The sequence below is a fragment of the Tasmannia lanceolata genome, unplaced genomic scaffold, assembly GCF_043159265.1.
Source record: "Tasmannia lanceolata isolate RefF3 unplaced genomic scaffold, GAP_Taslan_0.1 ptg000006l, whole genome shotgun sequence".
Classification (NCBI taxonomy): Eukaryota; Viridiplantae; Streptophyta; class Magnoliopsida; order Canellales; family Winteraceae; genus Tasmannia; species Tasmannia lanceolata.
Genome location: NW_027518683.1, coordinates 36,570,540 through 36,597,551, shown reverse-complemented (window position 1 = coordinate 36,597,551; position 27,012 = coordinate 36,570,540). Strand labels below are relative to the sequence as shown.

Sequence of the window (27,012 nt, the reverse complement as noted above, 5' to 3'; positions counted from 1 at the left end):
ATGGGAGTCCTCTTGGCATTTAGCGTTTGCATGTTTTGATGTTTTCAAATCATCTTTAAAACTGTTTTTCTAAATGCATTATTGTATTTGAAAACACATGTTTCAGACCCAAAGACCATGGCCCAAAGTCCCTTGCACAAAATATTTAAAATCAAGTTTTTAACTCAGGGCAGGTCGACCGGGCTAGGCTGGGCGACGCAGGATGGAACCTGGAATTCCATGGCATCTCGAAATTTATCGGGCCGATTGACCGGGACAATACTGTCGACCGTGGATTCGTTTTCTGGAAATTCAGAAAACATCCATATAGGTATTGGAGGTCGACTGCGACCCCCTCGGTCGACCACGGAACGTTTTGAGGCAACCTAATTTTTAGAAACAGTTTGCCCATGGCGGGCGACCACGAAGGTCCGGTCGATCTCGTAAGCCTTTTCAAGCCAAAATATTTTTCAAACAGTTAGCCCTCTGCAGGTGACCGCATTGACCTCGATCAACCGCGGCGATAAAGATTTTGAAAATAAAAAGAGGCGCCCGATAAGGGCGGGCGACCGCCGTGGCTCGGTCAACCTCGACGGTATCTCGCATTAGCCATTGGGGTCTGCAGTGGGTAGGTGCAACCACCCAGTTTTATTACAGTTTTGCCCTTGGTTCTTCCCAAATGAACTAGGGCTATTTAAACCCCAACAAAGACCCTCATTGTAACCTTTTGAATATTTGAAAATTAAACTTAGAGCTTTCTCTTGAAAATCAAAAGGATTTTTCTTCAAATCTCTTGAGCATTTAAACTTGCATCCATTTTCTTGCCAAGAGGTTCTCCCTAAGCTTTTAGTTTCAATTATTGGGAGTCTTGTGAGCTTTGAGAGTTGTATACACCTATAAGAGGCTTGAGTATTCCTCGTTTTCCTTCATCCTTCTTTCATGTGTATTTGAAATTGTAAAGAGGAGTTTCTTGCTTCAAGGCTGGAGTGCAACGAAGAAGAACATCTTTGGAGGTGGATTTGTAATACAAGGGAGTGTCCCCTTGTTGAGGTGATGAATGTGTATACGCTTTGTGAGACGGGGTCAAGGAGTCTCATCATAGTGGAGAAAATCCCAAGGAAAGGAGAAGTACTTGGCTAGTGGAGTAGGTCAAGTTGTGACCGAACCACTATAAATCATCGTGTGATCTCCTTACTCTTTCTCCTCTCTTTTGTGGTGTTGGTAATCTCTTTCCCTTTTATTTTTTATATAACTTTAACAAGGGTTAGAACTAATCAAGCCAAACTCACTTGCCTTAGATTTTCAAATAAAAATTTGGAAACACCAATTCACCCCCTCTGTGTTGTTGCCCTTTGGGATTTCACTTGGTATCAGAGCGAGGCTCTTAATAGAGATTTCAGATCCTAAAATCTACAAGAGAAAGATCCATGGCAACCGATCCACCTCCATCCTCATCTAATCCCCTTCCTCCTCTGGTAGCTCACTCGGGGTATATTGAGGGTCATGCCTCGAATCGACCTCCGTTTTTTAATGGACTAAACTACAGGTATTGGAAATTTAGAATGGCTTTTTATTTAAAATCTGTAGATTTTAAAATTTGGGAGTTAGTCCAAGATGGGTACATTGAACCCACAACGGATAGGAAGGAATGGAGTCTCGCCGACAAGAGAAATGCTACATTGGATGCCAAGGGAGTAAGATAGCTCTCCAACAAAGCCTACTCCTATGAGTACATCTACCAAACTGAGCAAAGATGATCTTGGCCCATCTATTGATCAAAAGAAATATAGGGGTATGATAGGGAGTCTACTATATTTGACTGCTAGCCGACCGAAAATCATGTTTAGTGTTTGTTTGTATGCTAGATTTCAGTCAGACCTTAAGGAATCCCATTTGCGAGGTGTCAAGAGAATATTTAAATATCTCAAGGGGACTCCTAGCCTAGGTTTATGGTATGAAAATTCCAATGATTTTAACCTAGTAGGGTATTCGGATGCTGACTTTGCCGGATGCAGAGTGGATCGAAAAAGTACAAGCGGCACTTGTCAATTGCTAGGTAGATCCCTTATTTCTTGGTTTAGTAAGATGCAAAATTCGGTCGCCTTATCCACTACGAAGGCCGAATATATTGCAGCATGAGCGTGTTGCGCAAAAGTCCTTTAGATGAAGAACACCCTGGAAGACTATAGTCTCAAATTTGATTGTGTTCCAATTCATTGCGACAACACAAGTGCAATCAATCTAACCAAGAACCCTATTCAACACTCTAGGACAAAGCATGTAGAAATAAAACATCATTTTCTTAGAGATCATTCACAGAAATGTGACATATCCATTGAGTACATTCACACTGATGCTCAACTTGCAGACATATTCACCAAACTTCTAACTGAAGAAAGATTTTGTGATCTTAGAAGTGGGTTAAGTGGGTTGAATATGTGGTCACTTTAACAGGTAAAAGAATTTTGAACTAGCATGCATATAGATATATTCTATATATTTGAATGAATGTGTTTTATGGAAAGCATGGTCATGATGTCAACTTAAACTTAAAAGCTACTCAATTTGTACTCTTAGTCTTCTTACCTGGTAAGATGGAGAGTGTACACCCACATTCTAATTAAGACATCTAATAATTAGGCTTCATGCCTCATCAAGACCATGATCATATCTATTTGCTCTCTAAGTACTATAGGTATCTAGCCATGTATTCTATAAAAAAAAGGGGGGGAAATGTTTTTTTTACACCAAAAAAAGGAGGGGATTTTCACTTGTTTTATCCTTCCCCATTCTTTTTTATGTGACGAAAGGGGGGAAGAATGGTAAATTGCTTATGTATGCATGTGTGCTCTCACTTGTTTGCTCTCACACTTTTGTGTTCCATGCATATGATTTTCCTAGCCACCATGTTAGCTTTACCTATGCTTATCTTGTGCTCATTGTCATTTGTTATAAATGGATTCATAAATCTTTTAATCTTCATATTTATGATAAGCATATATTGAGGGGGAGGCAAAATTTGCATAAATATTTATCAAGGGGGAGCCTCCAACCCATAATCAATTTAAATTTGTCATCATAAAAAATGGAGAGAATGTAAGCCTAAGGGTACATCCCTCTCTTGTTTTGATGATCGACAAACTCAAATTGATGGTAGTTTGCTAATGGATTATCTAGTGTTGTGATTTAGACAGGTTTCATTTATGTCAACACTTGAAGCAAGAAGAACAATTACCAGTCTTGGAGAAAGTCAAGTCTTGATGGTCATCATTCAAGCCGTATGGTTTATTAAGGAATCAAGAAAGCCACAAGTGCAAGAATCTAATTGAAGACTATCTCAAGACAAGGAGAAGATCATCCAAGCGCTCAACAAGATTGAAGACCAAGAAGACTAAAGGTTATAGTTTTATAATGCACAGGAGTCCTCATGGCATTTAGTGTTTGCATGTTTTGATGTTTTCAAATCATCTTTAAATTTGTTTTTCTAAATCCATTATTGTATTTGAAAACACATATTTTATACCCAAAGACCATGGCCCAAAGCCCCTTGGACAAAATATTTAAAATCAAGTTTTTAACTCAGGGCCGGTCAGCCGGACTAGACCGGGCGACCGCGGGATGGAATCTGGAATTCCAGGGCATCTCGAAATTTATCGGGCTGGTCGACCGGGACAATACGGTTGACCGCAGATTCATTTTCTGGAAATCCAGAAAACATCAAGATGGGTATTGGAGGTCGACCGCGACCCCCTCGGTCGACCGCGGAACATTTTAAGGCAAAATAATTTTTAGAAACAGTTTGCCCATGGCAGGCGATCGCGAAGGTCCAGTCGACCTCATAAGCCTTTTCAAGCCAAAATATTTTTCAAACAGTTAGCCCTCTGCAGGCGACCGCGTTGACCTGGGTCGACTACGGCGATAAATATTTTAAAAATGAAAAGAGGCGCCCAATAAGGGCGAGCGACCGCCATGGCTCGGTCGACCGCGACGGTCTCGCGAATTAGCCGTTGGGGTCTGTAGTAGGTAGGTGCAACCACCCAGTTTTATTACAGTTTTGCCCTTGGTTCTTCCCAAATGAACTAGGGCTATTTAAACCCCAACAAAGACCCTCATTGTAACCTTTTGAATATTTGAAAATCAAACTTAGAACTTTCTCTGGAAAATCAAAAGGATTCTTCTTCAAATCTCTTGAGCATTCAAACTTGCATCAATTTTATTGCCAAGAGATTTTTCCTAAGCTTTTAGTTTCAATCATTGGGAGTCTTGTGAGCTTTGAGAGTTGTATATGCCTATAAGAGGCTTGAGTGTTCCTCATTTTCCTTCATCATTCTTTCATGTGTATTTGAGATTGCAAAGAGGAGTTTCTTGCTTCAAGGCCTGAGTGCAACGAAGAAGAACATCTTTGGAGGTGGATTTGTAATACAAGGGAGTGTCCCCTTATTGAGGTGGTGAATGTGTATACGCTTTGTGAGACAACGTAAAGGAGTCTCATCATAGTAGAGAAAATCCCAAGGAAAGGCGAAGTACTTGGGTAGTGGAGTAGGTCAAGTTATGACCGAACCACTATAAATCATCGTGTGGTCTCCTTACTCTTTCTCCTCTCTCTTGTGGTGGTTGGTAATCTCTTTCCCTTTTATTTTTTTATAACTTTAACAAGGATTAGAACTAATTAGGCCAAACTCACTTTCCCTAGCTTTTCAAATAAAAATTTGAAAACACCAATTCACCCCCCTCTTGGTTGTTGCCTTTCAAGATGTCTAAGAAAGCATTTGAGTGGATTTCCTTAGATATGGCTTTAAACTTCTTTATCTAGCTAGAAATGATATTCAAACCAAGTTGAATATTCTAAGATCTAGCAAATGCCAAAATTGTCCTAGATATAGTTCAAATATAGACGAAATGGACTTGATAGCTCAAGTTGAACTCAAGGGCAATGGAGTGGTTGATTTTCATAGAAACATATACATGGTTTTCACATTGAATTTTCTATTGTGGATTTTCTTGTGGATGAATACTAAGTGCAAGAAGATATGAGACAAAGTGTGTGCACTTAGACTGGAAATTCTAGAATGATATTCAATAAAGTATAAAGAGATAATCTACAACATGTATAGCATTGTTTTGCTTATAGACTATAACATAGATATGATGTGATCATTAAAGAACAATAGGCAAAGATACATTCAATTAAATCATGTGTACAGATATGTATCTAAGCTTAAATATAGAATGATATGTCATTTAAGCATATGTAAACTAGATGCAAAGAATGTAATATTGAAGTAAAGCATCTAGAGAGAAATCACATGATATAGCAATTAAGCACAACCCCATATATTATTATATTCAAATGATGATTTGAGTGGAGCATTTTGGAACCTAGATTACTTTGGTTCCGACCAAGTTTGTTTGCAGGAGTGTATCTTTTCTTACCCAAACAAACTTATTTGACTTCACAAATCTAAGCTTACACCTAGATTTGTGATGTCCTACTCTACCACAATATGAACAAGAATAAACATTGGTAGATGAGGAACAACTAGAACCATGAGAATACATATAATGACAAATATGTTTGTCATTTTCTTCTTGTATTCTTTGGTTCTTTTTAGAGAGTTCTTCAAGGCAATTTATCCTATGAGATGAATTAGTTTTTAATTTTTCTTCATTTTCACAAACAAGTTTATATTTTTCATTTAAATCCTTGTTTGTGATTTCAAGGCTTTCTTTTTCTTTCTCAAAAGCATTACATCTTTGAATTAAGTCATCATTTTTATTTATCAAAACTTTGCTCAATTGACTTAATTTTTCATTCATTTTTAAACTTTCATAAATTTTTATTTTTAATCCTTCAATTTGATTCTTGAAATTGGAAATTGAAGTTTCAACATTTTCTTTATTTGCAAAAGATTTTTTAGTCTCTTTTTGTTCAAGAATTTTATCATTTGAAAAGAGACAAATATTTTTCTCAAAAATATTTTCAAGTGTGGTCCAAATGTATTTTGCATTTAAACATGTTGGAATTTTCTCAAAGATGCTTGGGGTTAAACTACAACACAATAAAATCATTGCTTTTGAGTTCAAGGAAAATAATTTTAAATCATTTTACTACATTTTCTTAAAATAGAAAATCCCTTTTCAATGACATCTAACATGTCATAATCTATGGATTTGAGATAGGGTAAGATTTTTACTTTCCAAGCTCCAAAATTCGCTCCATCAAAAAATGAAAGAATTAGAGCGGATTGGCCTAACTCGAAATCCATTTGGATTGTTATGGATCTTTCTCTTATAGATTTTTAAATTTAAAAATCTCTTTAAGAGCCTTAGCTTTGATACCAAATGAAATACAGGTGTGACAACCCAAGAGGGGGGTGAATTGGTCAATTAAAAAATCTAGGCTTAATTAAATGGATTATTAAAATTAATTTACTAATTAAGCACTTATTAATCCAACTCCTGTTCAAATATTCAGCATAATGAAATTTAGGGTTTAGATATTACTTTAAGCCTATTTGCCATATCCCTTGTTTAATAAAACATAAATATAAGACAAGGGGTAGAGATTACCAATCACCAAAATGTGCAAAGAGAATGAGGAGAGAAAGCATCCACAAGGCACAAGATTTATAGTGGTTCGGTCTATCACAAGACCTACTCCACTCTTCAAAGTTTACCTCCTTGGGACGCTCAACTAAAATAATGAGATTCTTCAAAGGGCGAATCTGAAAGCCGTACACCCAACTCATCCGATCTTCAAAGGAAACAAACCCTTTATGCACAAAGCCTTGATGAGGGGACACAGCCTCTTACAACGTCTTCTCCTTTCTTAACGGGTCGAAGAGTAGACCCTCACAACGTCTTCACTTTTGTTACCGGGCTGAAGAGAAGACCCTCAAATATAAATGAAGAAAATAAAAGAAAAACTCTCTTGCCTCTTAGATAGGCGGATTATAAACTTTGATACCTCACCAACACTTCAAGGAAAGATAAAATGTAAAGCCTATGGAGTTTCTCTTGATAAAATGTGCAAATGCAAGATCAAAGAGGTTTAGCTTTTGATAGAAGGTTTTAGCTCAAGGAAAATAGGTTTTGATCTTTCTCAAATGTTCAAAAGCTTGTTTAGATAGGTTTTAATGATGTATATATAGCTTATTTAAAAATATGACCGTTTGGGAGTAAAATTATAAAAAATGGGGTTGAAAAAGTCAACCTACACAAGCCCCAATGGCTAGTTTGCCTGACCGTCGTGGTCGACCGAGTTACCGCGGTCGCCCGCCCCTATCGGGCGCCCTTTTTTATTTTCAAATATCTTAAAGTCGCGGTCCTCCTGCGAGGTCAACCTTTTGCTCAAAAATTCGGCTAAAAAACCTATCTCGGTCGACCGACCCACGGCGGTCGCCTGCCCAAACCAATGACGGATTGTTCTTGGCGTTCCAGGACACCTTTGCGGTCGCCCGGCTCAACCCGGTTGAGTGGCCCGATAAAATTCAGCAAGTGCTGGATTTCCAGCTACCTTGCCCCGGTCGACCGGCCCTGTGTAAAATTCCATTTTTAACTTTAAAATCTAAGGGCGTTGGGCCATGGTCTTTGGGCTTAAGTTTCAAATTTTCAAACACATTTTTTGGTGTGTGTGGATGATTGAAGATTACAAACAAAATGCAAATCCCACAACAAGATAAAGGAATAAGATGAATGGTTTCTTTTAGGCATTTTATCAAACACTTGGTGGAACCCTTGTTGATAGGGGTGGTTATTCGGTTATAACCGACCGAAATAACCAAAATTTGATAACCGAAATAATTTTGGTTATCAAATTTTGGTAACCGAAACTGAACCGAAATTTTGAAAAACCGAACCGAAACCGAACCGATTAAAAATTCAGTTATTCGGTTATAAACGAATAACCGAATAGTGGGAGAAAGAGAGGGAAAAAAGCAAAATCTTGGTTTCAATCGAAGGGCTAGGATTATCCAATCGAAATGATTTTTTGAGCACAACCTAATTAAGTTGTGATAAATCAAATGGACGGTTTTGATCATCCTACGGAGTGCCCATATAGCACTTTTTTTTAAAAAGAATAATGGTTTTTATCATAATTTCGGTTATTTCGGTTAATCCATTTTTTTTAGATAACCGAATAACCGAATTTCCAAAAAAAAAAACCGAAATCGAAACCGAAAAGGAAAAATACTGAACCGATACTTGTTGATTCAAACTTGATAAAGAAGATTATTGGCCTTATTAGCAAGGTATAAATATTATAGGTAATCGAAATGTTAATCAATCACTCTAATGATGATAAGATCAAGAAAGCACACACAAGATTATGTGTGAGAGAGTAATATACCAAGAGACAAATGCACACAAGGTTTATAGTGGTTCGGTCTAAAACAACCTACTCCACTCTTCTCAAGTTTTGCTCCTTGAGGGATTCCACTATATGAAGTTTAGTATACCGAGGATGGTTCCGCGTCCTCCACACTCGCTCATGAAGAAGGCTCTGCGTCTTCGAGCATTAGCCAACAATCTCTCCTTAGCGGTCAAGATTAGAGCCCTTACAATCTCCAAGGGATTTAATAACGGTGCCATTTCCACCTTTACAATGTTCTTGAGGTTTGAATGTGTTGTGCCTTCCTCTAAGGTTAGTACACCTCTTCATACAAACTTTTCCTTCTCAAATAGATCTTACAAGTTCGCTTGATGAGAACTTCTCCAATCTAGGGTTCAAGTAAGCTTGGGAGATTTTCCTTTGAGTAGATGATTTCCAATGAGAGAGCTTGAGAGATTTTTCTTTGAGTAGATGATGTCCAATGAGAGCACTTGAAAGATTTTTCTTTGAGTAGATGATTGACAATGAGAGCTTGAGTGATTTTTCTTTGTGTAGATGATTGATAATGATAGCTTGAGTGGAATTTTCTTCAATAGAGATCACAAGTAAGCTTATGAGATCTTCTTCAAAGTGATTGTAAGATTAAAAGGCAAGGAAGAAGATAAATCTTGAAGAACCCCTATGAAAGCTTGAAAACCTTTTGATAACAAGTGGATTTGATTTTCAAAGTTGCAAAAGTCCTTAAATGCTTCACTTAATATGATATATATAGGGTAAACAATATATGACCATTCAAGGGTAAATTGGTAATTTTACAGACCTAAAAAATCAAATTTCGAAGTAGCTTTGAAACGCCCAACGATTTCTTTCTACACGGCGTAAACGTCTACAAATTTCCAGGTTGTGAAAATGCTTTCTGGATTTTTGTAGATCTTGCGTAGAGCTCTATGCTTCCATCTACGGATTTCTAGGTTGCGTATTTTTCTCCGTTTTTCTTCCACTTTTAACATGATTCAAAATAGATTTTTAGGGAATGATTAACATCAAAATTAACATATTTTGAAGATGTTTTGACCCCTTTAAAAATACTTTAACTTGATGAAACCAAATGGGGTTTAAGGTGAGACTTAGGGTCATTGAAAAGTCACTTTTAAAATTTGTTTTGAAAACTCTTGCATCCATATTTGAACCTTGATTTCCATTCAATCTAAATTTGTATGATCCCTTGAATTAGCTATCTTGACCTTCATGTTCATACTTGACTTTGATCTTCACTTTGGCTTTACTTGCATGAATTCCACCTTGATCGAACTTCACTCCAGCTTTGAACTTTGGTCTTAATCTTTGAATAGATAAACTTGAATTGGCTTGTCATGCACGAGGTTTGTCTTGGTCCATCTTGATTGATTGATCTTGACTTAACTTGCTTTTGGTTAATGTTGGCTTGAATTGTCTTTCTTAATACCTTTATTTGCCTAGGCATTTTTATCAAATGTAAAAATTAGTACTAACCTACTTTGATCAATTTGGGTTTGTTATCATCAAAATCATGATTAGGGTCACACTAGGAAACCCTTGGGCTAACAAGAACTTATCTAGAATAATCATAGCATGATTATGGTCAACTACGTTCTAACCATAGAGGTGCTGAGAGTGCCAGATCCAAATGCCCTTGATAAGAATTGCTTCGTATAATGGCATAAAGGAAAAGACATGGCAAATGTGCGAAAATAGTATTAGGGATCAATGATAATTGTAGATTTACTAGCTAATGTCTAGGATATGTTTTGGAGGATGGAGTCAAACTTCTAGGAAGTTGGCAATGAATGACTCCAAGAGACATATTCAAATTGTGGTATAGAACAATGGTGAGAGTCGCCCATAAGCAATGAAAAGTGTTTTGTTGTAGAAACCAATATGATTGGTACTACTTTCCTTAGTGTGGATACTTAAGCAATCACATACATTTGCAAGTATTGCAAGGATTCACGAAAAGTGGAAGGTTGACCAACGGGAAGCTCTTCCTATGAGTCGAAACGGCACAATGGTTGCAATCAAGACTATAGGATTATATAGGTTAATTTATTTTAGAGGTAAGGATTATTGTAGAAATGAAAGGAAATTTATCAGTACCCTCAGAAAAGAGAAATTGGATTTCTATTTTTCCAGATGTTTTTCATTGGATATAAGGTTGCTTTTTACAAAAATTGTTTTTATAAAACACAGAAGATTTTGAAGGTGAGGAGTACTTTGATAAAATGGTCCAACCCTACTCAAATAAAGTTAAAATTTATGAGAGCATAGCAGTTAAACAGTGTAAGTGGCATTGAAAAGGCTAGAAACGCTAAAAACCTTACTTATCCTTGATACCTTCGATTGAGGTCTTAGTATCCTTGAACGGATCACTAATTGGTTTTGGAGGTTCCATTGGATCTAATCCATGTAGAACTCTATTCAATGTGTGAACCGTGTATAAATGTTAAGATGACCACGATTCCCATTTAGGGAAGGACTGGAAGGATAGATGATTTGTTGGGATTGATTTACAATGTGTTATGTGAACTCTTCTTCTTATCCGTCTAGAGGTGGGTTCGTCTACTTCGTAGTATTTACATATAATTCTCTGTATAGCTTGCTATACCTGAAGCAACTCAAGTTGAAGGTTTTTGAAAAGTTAAAAGAACTCAGGAACGAAGTAGAGAACGAGGTTGGTAAGTAAAGTAAGAATCTTCCTCTGACTGAGAAGAAAAAAACCTCACGGATAAGCTTAGGGACTTCTTACGTACGAGTGGAATCGTTATCTCTCAGCGGATTCCATTTGCAACGTCATTTGATGACGGTACTGCAAAACGGACAAACCGAACCTTGCTGGACATAGTTCGATGATGAGCTTTGCCAAAGCACACTTGTTTCTTTGGAGCTACACCTTAGAAATGGTGCTCTATTTCCTTAACCGAGTCTGAATTGGATCAGTGCCAAGGGCTCTATATTAGTTATGCAACTCGGATCAGGTTGAGGGCAACCCTAGCCCAACTTGAGATAGCATTTCCTCAACATTAACCTGAGTCTTGGTTTGACGATGGTCAACCCGAACCTAACCCACATGTCTAAATCTCTCTCAACCCTAACCCAACCAATTTAACCTCTCAGGTCTGGTCGGGTCGGGTTTGGGTTCACCTACGCCCAAACTGAAAAATAAAAGAAAAAAACATAATCCTAGGAAAATCACGATGAAAATAAAGGACAAAGGTTGGGTTCGGGTCGGGTTAGATTGCCAAGGCCTCAACCCTAACCGAACCCAAAATTAAATTGGTTTGACTTTTCACAACCCTAACCCAACCAACCCAAGGAAATGCCAACCTAACCTGAGCCAAAATCGGGTTGAACCCCGTCAGGTTTGGGTTGAGCCCAACCCAAGTTGCACCCTATGTTGCTGTTCTCTAATGCAAAAGTGAGCAGCTAAATAGCTTCCTGCGGAATTGCCTAGCAAACACAGTGCAACCACTAGCCATCTTAATTAATTATTTGAGGGCGGACTGATACAGTCGCAGCCTACGCTTCCTATGAGCTCAGCTAAATACGACGTTTGTGTAAGGGTGCAACTCAGGTCGAGTTGAGGCCAATCCCACCTGACTCGAGGAACCCATTTTTCCCTTGATCTGGACTCGATTTCCGACCCGACCCGAGTTCAACCCAACCCAACCTAAGCTTTCAAGCTTACAAATTTTTTTTGGATAAAAATGCCGGGTTTCACTCGGGTCTGGTTGATGGCAATGTCGGGTTTCACTCGGGTTAGGTTGCCCAAACCATCAACTTGAACCTGAACCCGAACCCGAACTCAACTCGACCCGACTTTTATTGGGGTTGAACTCGACCCGAGTTGCACCCCCACATTTGTGTGATGTCCTCATGGTAGTGTACAGTTGTAAAAACTTGTTCGTCATTTTAATTTTTAGATTGGTTCTTTAACCAATATAGGGATAGAAGGAAGAGAGAGAAAGAGAGAGAAAGAGAGAGCATCATTCCCTAGAAAATTCAACCAAATTTTTTTAGTCTTAAGAGGATTTACTTTTAGAGGGGACAAGGAATCCACATCATCACACAAGTAATTATTACATGAGTGAAATCCAAGGGAGTCCAATGCTATTTTTGCAACCAAACATGGAATGGGATGCCAAATCCAAACCAAATTTCAACGGCTGCCGAGCTTTTATGCAACCAAACGGAGCATCAGTAATTTGACCTCCAAGAAATAGGCGGGAAAACCCTTCGCTTTCTTCGACATCTCTTCTCAGCCGGTATCTCAGCTTCTTCTCAACAACAAGAAAACGGGAGAAAAATGGAGTTGACTCTGAAGGTAAAATACACAAAAAACCCTAGTTTTGTTCGTGCTTAAATTTATATCTTCAGTACAATCTATCCCCTTTCTCATCTCATGCCTAGTATTTGCTTTGATTTTCTTCTAAACACCACGAGCATCGATCCTGCAAAAACAATCCATTTGTAGTTAAATTCATTTACTTATTATTGATTCCCATTTCTTACTCTCTCTTTTTATTTCGCTTCATCCATTTTCTGTAGACCCTATGCTTCGTTCTATGCAAATTTTTATTTGTGGTTAAATTTGGTCCCGTTATAATCTCATGATATGTTTTTTTGTTTCGTTTCTTGTTTGTGTTGCAAAACCTCTAGGTTTCCCTGCACAAGTTCTCCTTTTTTCTTATGACATTTTCATCCCACCCATACCACACAGTGCTTTGATTTTGCTTTCATTTCTGCCCTTTGGATTTGAAAACCCTAGCTTTGCTTCTGCTAAAACGTTCACTGTGGCAAATTGCCATCCCTTTCTCTGTCTTTTCTTTCGCTTCTTCTGTTTCAGGTAAATCATCTCTGGCACTAATACTTAAAAATTTCAATTTTTAGCCATATTTCATTTGCTTACATTTCATGCTCTGATTATACAACTCTTCTGTCTCCCGTTATAATTTGAGGATTCAAATAGTTTCCACGTCTCAAGATATCATAATTTCCTCATATCATGCTCTAATTTTTATTTCAATTTTCTCATTTTATGGTAAAAATTGTAGCTTAATACCATCTCAAATTCCTTCATCATGGCTTTTTATTTATTATTCTTCATTGCTATGCATTTACATTTGAAATTAATGATAATAGTGGCAGGTTTTAGCGAGAGAATCCACAAAAGCTGCATTATAGATAATGATTTAAGTTTTCCAGTTTCACATGGTATTGTATTGTTTCATCGTGTTCTTGGTTGCTTCACTTGTCATCTTGGCAAAGCTAGGGGAAATTTAGGAAAGTTGTTTTGTTTGAAATTGATTTGATTTAGATAAGAAATACTTGGCTCCCTCTCTCTTATATATATATATATATATATATATATATATATATATATATATATATATATATATATATATATAGAGGTGTTTCTGCGCAGCTGTGCAGGGAAGCGCTTAAGTGGCTTAAAAAGCCACCGATTGTTTCGTATGGCTGGTCCACAAAAAGCGACCAATCGGTGACTTTTTAAGCCATTTAAGCGCATGAACACTTTCCTCATGTGTGTGTGTGTCTGAACATTGGTTGTTTATCTTGTTGGGAGTGTTTTGCCATACATGATGGGATACATTTCTTCTTATGTTCAGAAATACTTTGGTTATTCTTCCTTCCGACCGTATCAAAAAGAGATCATCAAGGAAATTTTAGAAGGAAGAGACTGTATGGTGGTCATGGCTACTGGAAGTGGAAAGTCTTTGTGGTAAGCTGTTCCCATACGTGTTCATACTTCAAAGCATCATGTATTAGCCAATCAGACTTCTGTTTTAAAATTTTTTCCGAGGTTACCCAATGACCTGTTCTTATACTATTCATATTTCAAAGCATATTGTAGTGAATCCAATTAGTCTATCAGATTTTGTTTTGAGACAGCTGCTAGGAAGACACACCTATGTCAAAGAACTTTCTAACAGCCCTCTATATTATGCCACTTACCTAACAATATATTAATGACCTTTTTCATGACAAAACCTCGATATCTTCTGTAAAATGATGACTAAAACCCGATTTAGGTGTACATGGAAATATTATGCTGTTTTATTTGGGAAAAAACTAGCGCAACTGTGTCTTCATATTGTTTCCCTAGTTCTAATAAGGTTTTTTGGGCTCGTTGTTTCATCAAACTAATGTTCTTTTCATTTGAGGATGAAAGTCTAATTGGGTTGATTCTTAAAATTTACCGTACTTTCCGTCTTCAATCCACCTGGAATTTAACTCTTGGTAATATTGAATGAGTTCCTTTTTGTAGTTATTTGTTTACCAGTCTCTTAAGCTCCTTTCAAATGTTTTATTGTAGTTTTCAAGCATCCATTCATGTATTTAGATAAATTTTGATTTGTATGGGGTCTTTGTAGTTATGAGCATAAGTTGTTATAATGACCATGATTCAATTCAAACCCATATGTCTTTCAAACAGGAAAAAGGAGAAGGATGACTCAACTCAACTCAACTCAACAAAGCCTTTGTCCCAAACTAGTTGGGGTCGGCTAAAATGAATCCTTTAGAAAAATTTCATGAAGAAGGTGAAAGGAATCTACCCGGCTCAAATTGACTAAGTCATTAACACTAGTTGGGTTCGTCTACATGGATCATTTTCTTCCATTCTCTCCTATCCAAGGTCATGTTCACTGTTATGTTCCTAGTCATCAAGTCTTTCCTCACTGTTTCTACCCAAGTTGTTTTCGGTCTTGCCCTACCTCTTTTTACTCCATCAGCTTGGCACGAGTCACTTCTTCTCACTGGAGCATCCAAAGGCCTATGTTGGATATGCCCAAACCATCTTAAGCGGTGCCCTCTCATCTTCTCCTTAATTGGTGCCACCCCCACCTTTTACGGATGTCTTCATTTTTAATTCTGTCTAACCTTGTGTGGCCGCACATCTATCTAAGCATTCTCATCTCCGCTACACTCATCTTATGCACATGCTGCTTCTTGGTGGCCCAACATTTTGAGCCGTACAGCATGGTTGGCCTCACAACTGTCTTATAAAGCTTTCCCTTCAACTTGGTAGGTATTTTACGGCCGCACAGAACTCCTGAAGCATGCTTCCACTTCATCCAACCTGATCTTATTCTGTGGTTAACAACCTCTTTAATCTCTCCTTCCTTATGTAGGATTGAACCAAGATAGCGAAAGATATCCGTCTTAGGTATCTCCTGTCCAGTCATATTTACTACATCCTCGCCCCGCCTCCTTACATTACTAAAGTTACTCCATATACTCTGTCTTAGTCCTACACAGTCTAAAACCTTTGAATTCCAAAGTAGTTCTCCATAACTTTAACTTAGCATTAACTCCTGCTTTGGTTTCGTCAATTAATACTATGTCATCTGCAAATAACATACACCATGTCACCTCATCCTGGATACCCTCTGTAAGTTCATCCATAACTAGCTTAAAAAGATAAGGGCTTAGAGCTGATCCTTGGTGCAGTTCTATTGTAATTGGAAATTCACTAGATGTGCCATCCATAGTTTTGACACTAGCTACTGCTCTATCGTACGTATCCTTAATCACATCAACATATTTGGTAGGCACTTTTTTTCCAAAATCTCGAAATCTTGTGTACTACAACTAATTCCAAAGTAGTACACGAGATTTGCATGCTTTTCAAAACTCAAACCGTGTTTGGTTTAAACTATTTGAACATTTTTTAAAGGATTCTTACTTATCCTACGCTCACATATTAGATCCTTGTCGCTTCCTTATCCTAAGATTTTGTTACTTGGAGGATCCCTGTACTAGATTTTCGCAGCATTTGAAATCCGCACCCGTGTCCAGTTAACATGGAAATGGACGTCTAATAACTTTCTTTAGTGAAGAGCTAATTGAAGCACCTAAGTGATCTTTGACATGTGACGTTGAATTATATGCATGGTTTAAAATTTCGGTTTCGGTACCGGTTTCGGACCCATGAAATTTCGAAATTTCGGTCGAAATCCGGTACAAAAAAAAGACGCCTATTTTATTCAATATTAAATTTCGGTCAAATATTAAAATAAAAAAAACAGGTTTTTTGGTTGAAATTTCGGAAAAAAAAACAAAATTTCGCCCGAAATAAAATACCATTTCGGAAAAGTGATATTTCGGTGTCGGTCTGTCGAAATTTAAAACCATGATTATATGCTGTTTTACAAGCTTTGAAGCATCAGAGACAGTACTTATTCATCATGAATTCTTCCTTATTCCTAACATGAAGCACTATGGTACTTGGATTCTCTACAAAAACTCACATGCAAAGTTTAGTGGTTCCTTCAAATGTACATTTTATTCTCAAATATGAATTATGGACACAAAACAGGGTAGTCGATGCTTTAAGTAGGCGAATATTGCTACTAAGTTCCTCGTCGATTGGACTTGTGGGAGATAAAATCTGAAAGGAGAGCTATAAATTGGGCCCCTGTTTTTTCTCTATTTTACAAGAGCTTGAAAACAGAGATTGGGCATCAATCTATCTTGACGGTATCTGATGGGTATATCTTTCTTAGTTGCCAATTATGTATTCTTGAAGGATCTTTGTCGGAACCACTCGTTAAAGAATTGCATGGAGTACATTTTGGTTGACGTTATCTGATGGGCATATCTTTCTTAGTTGCCAATTATGTATTCTTCAATGGTCTTTCATGGAAGCACTTGTTAAAGAATTGCATGGAGGCAGTTTTGGAGGACATTTTGGTGGGGACGAGACCGTTGCATTAATGGAAGATCAATATTATTGGGCAAAGTTGAGTAAGGTAGATCACTTTGTCAAACAATGCCATATTTTCTACTTTGCGAAATCGGCAATACAGAATTCATGATTGCATACACCCATTTCTATTCCTTCTTCATCTTTGGAAGCATCTATCTTTGTATTTCTTGTTGAATCTCCCACAGACTCAACAAAATAATGATTCGGCTTTGTCTTAGTAGATCGGTTCTTGAAAATGCCACATCCATGTTGCAAGACTTTGTTGTTTCTTATGTGATTGATTTATTTTTCTGCTAAGTGGGAAGCTTGCATGACAGTCCATGTTCTATTACATCTGACCTTGATGTTCAGCTTGTAAGCTATTTTTTGAATATATTGTGTAGAAAGTTGAATAGTAAGTTTCAACTTTTAAGTTTCCAGTGTTTATCATCCCAAAAAGATGGGCAAATAAAGTGCTTAATTGGAGCCTATGAAGTTCACTATGATGTTTGGTTGGAGAACATGTTCGATTGTGGGTCAAAATCAGAGCTCAGGCAGAATTTGCATATAATAGTACATTAAGGACTATTGGGAAACTCCATTTGAAGAAAATTGCGGGTTCTTTGAACAACACATTATTGACTTGGTGCTACCTCCATTCGTTACGTCAAGCGATGACACGGATTCCTATGTGACCATGTTCAGAACATTCATGAATGATACAAGGGGCCATAAAAGAACGCAATTGCAAGTAAAAGAAGAGTGATGTTTTGCATGTATGGGCAAAAGAATTTGAATATGGTGACCGAGTATTGCTTTATTTGCTTAAAGAATTATTTCCCCAAGGCTCTTATGGCAAATTATTAGCCATGAATCATAGACCATGCAAGATTTTGAGGACAGTGGGCCCAAATGCCTATCTATTCGCACATCAGCCTTATCTGCATTATATATGACTTGTATGATTATGTAGGATGTGATGAAGAACTGCCAGCATAAGATTAAAGAATGAATGGAGCGTCTTCCGAGAAAATTATTGAAGTGGTTGAAGATATCTTTGACACTACGATTTGGCGGACACTTTGAATTTATTGCCAACATGCGTGTCGTGTCGTGTCCAACACGACACCCGTGTCTACACGTGTCGACACTCCTTTAGACACTTTAAGTGTACTGCTAGAAGTGTCAGTAACTTTATATGAATGTATGAGTGTGGCACTATGTGTAGTTTTTTAGGAGTTGCCATGTTAGATTCCTCATATCCGTGTCAAAACTCGGCACACGAATCCGTGTCCACAAATCGTGATTCTATGTACTTTCTATTTTAGGCGTGTCCCTGTTTCTAAATTTTGGGAGTTCGCCGTGTCCGACACTCTGTGTCCATGTCGACACACGACACTCGTGTCCGTGTCCACAAATCATAGCTAGTTTGACACTACTATTAAAAAAGTGATGTCCTTGACACAACACTCGGACAATGGGACACGAGGAAACTTACATTCAATTTCTCATTAAATGGAAGAACAAAGAACCAACTGAGAGCACATGGCTTGGGGATGATGAGTTGCACAAGCTAGATGGAAATGCCTTCCACGGATATGTTGAAGCCAATTTTTCGGAGCCAAGTTTTTCTTCACCGAGGGGAATTGATGCAGTCCAACTTTACACGCAAAGAGGGGAAGTCTCAGCCAAGAAAACGGGGAAGAGAATGGATTGAAATTTGACACTTGTTGCTGTTATGATAATGTTAGAACACCATCTTGTTGATATTATCATGGAGAAGCTTCTTTCTAATTTTTATTACAATTTTTGGATGGGTTTTATGCGGTTTTAGGGTCTCAAGATGACGTATTTAGGGACTAGTTTTAAGTTCGAAGTTTCTATTTTTATATGTAGTTAGAATCAGAGTTAAATAGAAGTCTTTGGTCCATTTTAAAGTTGGAAAGTATCTTGGATTTAGAGTCTTTACTTTGGAAAGGTTTTGGAGTCATAACAGAGAAAGTATATGGTCTGTACATGGGGATTTTGTACCGGTTTTGTAACCGTTACGAAAATTGAAGTTTATGCATGGGGTTTTGCTCTTTTTTTTTTTTTTTTTCTCTATGAGGAAACACCGTCACCTGTTTTCCTTCTTATGTGCATGGTTTTGTTTTGAGTTTGAATTTAAGTTTGATACTTGGTTTTCTATCTCTGCTGCACCAATTAAAATCTGTGATATCTGCCCAAGGTCTTCAATTCTTGAAAGAGCTAGCCTTCTAGAACCACAATAAACCAAGGTACAATTGAACACTCTGTGCCCCATAGATGATTATTTCATGGACCACTATCTGTGTGCCAGAACTTTCACATCAGAAAGTTAGAAATTGTGCTACTTGTAGGCTCGAAATCTGTGCCATAATATTCATAATTTGAAATTATGCAAATTATGTTTTAGACTTTTGGTTTTGCAGATCATCGGAATATACTTGTTTGGATCTGTACATGCACATTTCTTTCCTTTTTAATTAATTAATTATTTTTCTTGTCTATTTATTGGCTGGGTTTGTCGACCTCGTCGAGTATCTGAATTTCCTATTTAACTGCTGTTATTGATTTTATTTGATTTTTTTCTGTTTTATTACATTATTTTATTTGCCATTCAAATTTTTTTTAATTCATTTACGTTATTCATCATACATTACAGCTACCAGATTCCTCCCTTGGTCACAGGAAAGACTGCTGTTGTTGTAAGCCCACTTTTATCTTTGATGCAAGATCAGGTATGGTTGTAGGTGATTTTTGTCCATTCCGTTTCTAAGTGGACACCTGTTCAACCGAGTTTACTTCCGTTTCTAAGTGGACACCTGTTCAACCGAGTTTACACTGATATAACAGGTAATGAATCTAAAACAGCGGGGCATCAAAGCGGAATATCTTGGAAGCGCTCAGACTGACTCTGCAGCCTACTCTAATGCCGAAAGTGGTCAATTCAATATTTTGTACATGACTCCAGAGAGAGCCTGCTCACTTTCTCCCAAGTAATGCATTTAAGAGCACACATTTGTTAGTTTAGGAGTTTAACATGCTATATTTGTTTGGTCTTTGGCACTATATCTTCAACTATTTGAATTAGTACTTTATTTACAGATTTTATTTTTTAATTCTTTCCATTTCCAGTTCTAAACTTCCATTTGATACTTTTAATAACATTTAATGTGTAAATCTGAGGCATATACCTCATATGAGGCTTGCATCTTTGACAGAACAGTCCTGAGGGGGCATCTACTCTGATGCTTATTTTGCCCCCTTTTTTCAATCTCCCTCCCCTCCTGGATGAGTTATGTTTGATTACACCATTCGGGCTCAAACCGTGTTTAAGGAAGCTATTTGTTATTGGCAGGTTTGTTCTACTTACCGGAAGCCAAATGCAAATTGAGAGTGCTTTATCTTGAGGAGACGGATACATTTGGATGTTTTCTACTTGTATTAGCAACGTTTTGTGTTTTTTACGAGGACCTTCTTATTGACTTATTCAGTTATTTGAAGTCTATTCTTCTTTAAGCTTCTAATTTCTTTCCTAGCTTTTCCATTTTTCATATAAAAAGGAGAACGCGGGTCATAAAGTCAACCAATTAGAGAAGGGAGGACATATCCTGAGAGTCAAAGGTTTTTAGATTTTATATTGTTAGAATAGCATCTTATATACATGGGTATTTCTTTGCAATCATATGTGCTGATACTTTTCATAATTCATACCATATTTATTTCTGTGGTTGGTAAATTTACATTTCGGAACAGTTTCTTTGTCTTTACATTTCTCTAATATGCTGAAAGAATTTAGGGAACAATGTATTATTCTTAAATTGCTATATTTTGCCTGTTCTTGTTTATAAGGTAGGTATTAACTATTATAATGTGTTGTCATGATCAAATTTTTGGTGTTGTAGGTTTTGGTCAAACATATTAAAATTGGGAATTTGTTTGTTGGCCATTGACGAAGCGCATTGCATATCAGAATGGGGTCATGATTTCAGGTTGGTCATTCTTTTTCTTTCATAAGAAGTTCTTTCTCCTAATTTACAGCGAAAATCCTTCTAGTTTGCATCTACTTACTAGTATTAGAAAGATACGATCTCCTGGATCCAAACTCTAAGTCTGTTTTATAAGCTCTGGGCTGATGATAACTTAATTCATGAGTCTTAATAATTGTACATATTCAACAGATGATATACTTGTGAAGCAACCAATTACACCAAAAGCTTAAGCAGTTGGAGAAGGCGTTATTTAATCTTTTATGCTTTAACACTCACCCTCACGTGTGGCCCCTCTTTCTAGGGTTGGCCTACACGTGGCACATGTGGCCCCTCTTTTGGGTTTGCCATTACATTTGAATTTTCAATATCATGGAGGTTTGAACCCAGGCCAATTGTTCTGATACCAGGTGAAACAACCAATTACTCCAAAAGCTTAAGCTGTTGGAGAAGGCCTTATGTGATCTCTTATACTTAAACAATACTAAACATTCCAAATACTGTCATACCTTTAATAGCATGTAGCATATGTTTATAACTATTCATGCATGCCCCTTTCCTGTCATGTTACTTAGATTGTATACTTTCTTGTATGCTTGGGAACATGCTTCAGAGCACTGGAGATAGGCCTCCATGCTTGGAGTTGTTCTCTTTGTTCTATATATAATTGAGTCAGTTATATTTTCCTTGGTTTTTCATTATCTGATGATAAGTTTAATCATGCAGGAAAGAATACAAGCAATTGGACAAGTTACGTAGTTTTCTTTTCGATGTTCCTTTTGTTGGCTTAACAGCAACTGCTACTGAGAAGTAGGTGTAATTTATATTTTGTGAATTTTCTGAGACTACGTCTTTTATGTTGACTTTTGAAGTCTTGAGTGGCAAAGCATTTTCTCATAAAAAGATTTATGAACCAATCTCTCCAAAAAGTCACCTGATTCTTGGTTTTGCTTGGTTATTTTCTACTTCAATCTTTTAGTTTTATTGGATTCTGCACCTGCCATCATGTACTTGACTTTTTTTTATGTTCAGTAGAATATGGTGTACCTTGTTTCCAACTTTGGCTTTGTATGATATATAATATTTATTTTCAGGCAACATTTCATAGAGGTGTAGTTTTGTTGTTTTTAATGAAATTTGTTTCATAGTATTGCCACTGTTTGAATATGTTTGACAAGTGAATGGTTTACATGTGATGTTGCTTTGTCCTGAGAACCAATTAAATAGGTTTTATTTCTGAAGGACCTGCAACAAGAATTTTACTATCCATCTTTATAGGAACAGACTATAAGCTTTCTAAGAGATTTGTTTATCTGAAGTTCTGAACAACCCTTGGCTCATTTCTGATAAATCTCGAGTAAGATTCAGTAGGATATAGAAGCGATTCTAATACCATTGCTTACATGGTTTTTTGAATGGTACCATTGCATACATGTTAAAATAATAAAAATAATTAGTATGGATGATCGTCATTTTTGGAAAGAGCTCTCTCCTGGTAAGATGTCTACAATAAAGAGGATATGGTTGACAGACGCGATTCTACAAATGTATATTAAAGTTGATCTGGTTGGTCCTTTGCAATCACATTGTCATCAATTATCCTCACTTGTCAACTGCAAAAATGCTAAGTGATGCCTACTCCATGTCGGAAAATGCTCAAACTGTTGACTGGAGAAGAATACAAACGAGAGCAGGAGATGGATTTTGAGAAAAGCTTCATTCAACTTGTTCGCATGGGTATTATGATTGTAATGACGTACAATATGTCCGGATGTAATTCTTATTCTTTCATCTAATAAAATTGGTGGGGTTCTTGCCCAGAACCGGCTTTGCCTACAAACAGAAAAAAATCTTGTTTGGATGGTCTAGTGACTAATAGATTGCCTGCTTATTGTATCCTATTGTTAGCTTCTCATTTGTGTTGTTTCTGTGATTTATGGGTGGCAACTTTCAAGTTTGTTCAGTGTCACTTCATCATTGTATTGCGTCATTTATTAGGTATCGAGTACATGTTTAGGATCAGCTATCTTCTATGAACTATGGAACATAGACAATCACACTGATCCAGAGTTTCATACATTGAGTTACTGTCTACTGCTATAGCATCACTTTGATCTTCATATTCACGTTCCCGTCCATGGTTCTTGCAAAGATTAGGTTCAAGTCTCAAACCAGTCATTCTGTACATTGCGAATGAGTTGCACTCCAGCTCACTTTAAACGCTTTACCATTTTCTTTAGATATTTATGTGATGCTGGAAACTTATGAAACATACGAATTAGCGATTGTGTGAGTGTCGTATTGATAGTTACCAATACAAAATTGTTTTTGTTTTGACCGCCGCGATATAGTTAAATATTCTGTTATGCTCAAAAGAGTCAGCTTTTCTTCGTTTTTTCTTTTTCTTCATAGGGGTCAGATGAAAGGAATATGTGGTTCTTTTGCAAGCATTGCAATTCATAATGCTACTCATAATACAGTGTCTATTCAAACTAAAGAAAGGAGCAAGTGGAAAACGTTTCTTTTTAATCTTAGATATGAATTTGAGATCTGAGCCCTTGGTGTTGGCAATTGTTCCCAAGACTTGTTTCAAGACCCAAAAAGTCACCCAAGCTACTGTATATACAAGTCATTCTTTGTATGGCATCTACAAATCTTCTAAGTTCTAATTGTCATTGTATCTTTGTTGTTACCAGCAACATCTTCCCCATCCATTTAGTCGGCTTCCTTCAATAGTTCATCCATAAATTTTCATTGAGGTTTCATCTATTAGCTCGCTTATCTTGGAAGTTGTACGGTTATATCATGATGGTTAAGGGAGCATATTACTCAATCATTTTGATGTTTCCATATATTGTATTATTTATTTGAGTGTTAAACAATTCCAAAGGAATTGTAGCAGTGTGAAGGAAGTTCACAATTGCTTTTGTCATTGTCGTGCCCACACATATCTTCTTTTATGGTTGTACTTCAAAATGATGATTCAGTTCTAGATAAAATACAACTTGTGGATGCAATATCAGTAATTGAAAGTGATGGGCAGGCAAAAATATGTGTAATGTTTGTTGATGTATTGATCATTTTACCTCAATGACGCCACATTGTAAAAACTCTAATTAATATATATGGACATATATCTTTATGTTTTTCATGGTGTACATTCTCTAATCACCATTGCCAGGGTTTCAGCGCAACACTCATCGACAGTCTCATTATCAGCTGGCCTAGGTTTGAACTTTTGTTTGTAACAATCAGTCCCACAACCACAATCCATTAATCTCTTCTCATGCCCTTATCTTTTGTTTCTACATTCTGAACTTGTTAATGCCTTCTTTCGAAGGAACTTGTAAATCTCGTCATTTCTAGATTCTTTTCTACTTCTTGAAGCAAGTTACTACTACATTGCTTTTCCGCAAATGGACATACGATTATACAACTTGCTCCCTACTGGGTTACTCTTAGATGCACCCACTAACAATGTCTTTTCTTTTGGAAATTCTCTAATCTTCAGAATTTCTTGCATAAAAGGATACATTCCAACGATGATGGAAACATGACAGATATGACTTACCAATAGCCCATTTCTTCAACTGTGAAGTAAGTTTTTCTTCAAAATATCTGCAGTCGTTTAGAGCTTTGACAAATAGTTGCTGGGTTTCTTCATGCTTCCTACCGAAGCTCAAGAAGTGTGGGATATCAATTGGAATACCATCACTCTATCCATAAAAGAAACCTTCACCTAAACAACCTATGTATACGCATGTCTAAGGGATGCCACATGACACATGGTTGTCTTTTTATTAATCATTGACACAAGATCTGTCTGACCATCCTTTTATTATATGTATGAATTTGTTCCAAATGCTTTTTGTGACAATTTTTTCCAGTGCTAATTTTGTTGATTCAATTAGTCAATATTATGCTTTACCAAGACATAACTAAGATGTTATAATGATTATCTTCCTTTTATGGTTTATGCATTGAATTTATTATAAAAATTAATGGTATAAAAATGCTTTTGGTATTATCTTTCTCTATTTTTTGTTTGTTTTAGGGTGCGAATGGACATTATTCAATCCTTAAAGATGAATGACCCTTACATTGCTATTGGTTCTTTTGATCGTAAAAATCTTTTCTATGGTGTGAGATCTCTTGGTCGGCATATTTCATTTGTGGATGAGCTTTTTGGAGAGATCTCAAAATATGTCGCTAATGCCGGTTCTATCATAATATATTGTACAACCATCAAAGATGTTGAACAGGTCTGCTTTCATATCCTCATCATGCTTAATTTCTCCCTTTGGGGATTAGCATTTTTGGAATGGCCTGTTCGATGCGGATTGTAGGCCCAGTAATAGCATCGGAAAATTCTAATGGGCAAATATGCCTCTTATTGGGCCTACAATCCGCATCCTTATGATAGGAAAAGACATGGATTCTCTCTGGATCCTACCGTAGGCTTTTAATTTTTGATTTATTGTTTCTTCAGTAATGTTACAGTCTCCTTGACATAAATCTTTAATTTTTGGGGAGTAATTCTGTTGACTTCTTCTGGTACTTAATAATTGTATCGAGTAGCTTAATAAAAATTTTCAATGATCACATGCTTCCAGATTTTTGAGTCACTTCAGGATGCTGGTATCAAGGCTGGAATTTATCATGGGCAAATGGCTAATAAAGCTCGTGAACAGTCCCATAGGTCTTCCTTTGCGCTCTTGCTATTTCTTAATCACTAATTATTATTAGTTATCTCAAACTAGTGTTGAAACCAAGTTTCTTTCTCAAGTTGGATACTTTGTTTATTTCGAGCCATCTGGCCATTTGCTTCTATTTTTTCCTCAAAATTTCTATGTTTTTGAAGGACATCTTTATTTATGTCCTCTAAAGGTTTTTTGCTTTTTTATTTTGATATCCTTGTTGTATGAAGTGGAAATGAAATCCTTGTTGGTATTTCAGATCATTTATTAGAGATGAATTGGATGTCATGGTTGCAACTGTTGCTTTCGGTATGGGCATTGATAAACCAAACGTAAGGTGTGTGATACACTACGGATGCCCAAAGAGTCTTGAATCTTATTATCAGGAAAGTGGACGATGTGGTAGAGATGGCTTATCTTCTATCTGTTGGCTTTATTATACAAGAAGCGATTTTGCGAAAGCTGATTTCTACTGTGGAGAGTCTCAGAGTGTATGTAAACCCCTTCTTCCTCTTTCTTTATTTTTAATTGATTTATTTAGATAGATGATTTTTTGCCCCCTCCCCCTGCGTAGGATAATCCCCCCCTCCTCTTTTAACGTGAATTGTGGGCAGTCTTTAACGCTTTTTGACGTCAAATCACGTTAGAAGGCGGCATATTATCCTAAAGGGGGGTGAAAAAATTGTCGCCCGTTTTTATTAATTTATTAGAGAGATATTGATTGTCAGGCTAGAGATATTCAAAAACTTTCTACTTTATAATGTTCTTTCAAATTGCTATGATTCCTTCTGCTGCGTTTGACCCTACGTTATTTTTGAACTTTCTGGACCAACATGAATAAATTTCTTAATTACCATTGACCAGGGAATTCAAAGAAAAGCTATTGTGGACTCCTTGATGGCTGCACAGAAATATTGCTTGCTGACAACTTGCCGTAGAAAGTTCTTGTTAGAGTACTTTGGGGAGAAAAACACTTTCACGGATTGTGGTTCGTACTTCACCTGACATTTGTTTTCCCATAATCTCCATTCTTGATCTTTATCTTTATGATATGAAGCTTTCATGCTTTTCAAAGTTGGAGGCCAGAAGGTTTAACAGAGTAAGGGAGCGGTCAGTTTTTAGTGGTTCAAGGCTGAGAATGATCTAGAGAACACCCAATCACCCACCCGGCATTTATATTATCTTATAAAACATGTGCATAAGTAATTATTAGGAACAAATTTTTATAAAACATTAAAGAGCACCAAGAAA

At 36.9% G+C, this 27,012-nt stretch overlaps 1 protein-coding gene across 5 annotated transcripts in view; it reads left to right on the top strand.

Moving 5' to 3' along the window:
- The first annotated feature begins 12,375 nt into the window (after positions 1–12,375).
- LOC143878578 (uncharacterized) overlaps positions 12,376–27,012 on the top strand; it is a 77,891-nt gene continuing 63,254 nt past the window's right edge. The window contains exons 1-11 of one of the 5 annotated variants that reach the window (XM_077380849.1): positions 12,381–12,668; positions 13,487–13,558; positions 13,975–14,087; positions 19,738–19,813; positions 19,929–20,071; positions 20,981–21,067; positions 21,791–21,874; positions 25,119–25,326; positions 25,678–25,763; positions 26,021–26,252; positions 26,626–26,749. In XM_077380849.1, the coding sequence (XP_077236964.1) occupies positions 13,556–13,558; positions 13,975–14,087; positions 19,738–19,813; positions 19,929–20,071; positions 20,981–21,067; positions 21,791–21,874; positions 25,119–25,326; positions 25,678–25,763; positions 26,021–26,252; positions 26,626–26,749 (1,156 nt within the window). In that variant the 5' untranslated portion in view covers positions 12,381–12,668; positions 13,487–13,555. Of the gene's footprint in view, positions 12,669–13,048; positions 13,191–13,486; positions 13,559–13,974; positions 14,088–19,737; positions 19,814–19,928; positions 20,072–20,980; positions 21,068–21,790; positions 21,875–25,118; positions 25,327–25,677; positions 25,764–26,020; positions 26,253–26,625; positions 26,750–27,012 lie in introns of those variants that run through there. The other 4 variants (XM_077380852.1, XM_077380848.1, XM_077380850.1 and 1 more) reach the window with 4 other exon arrangements.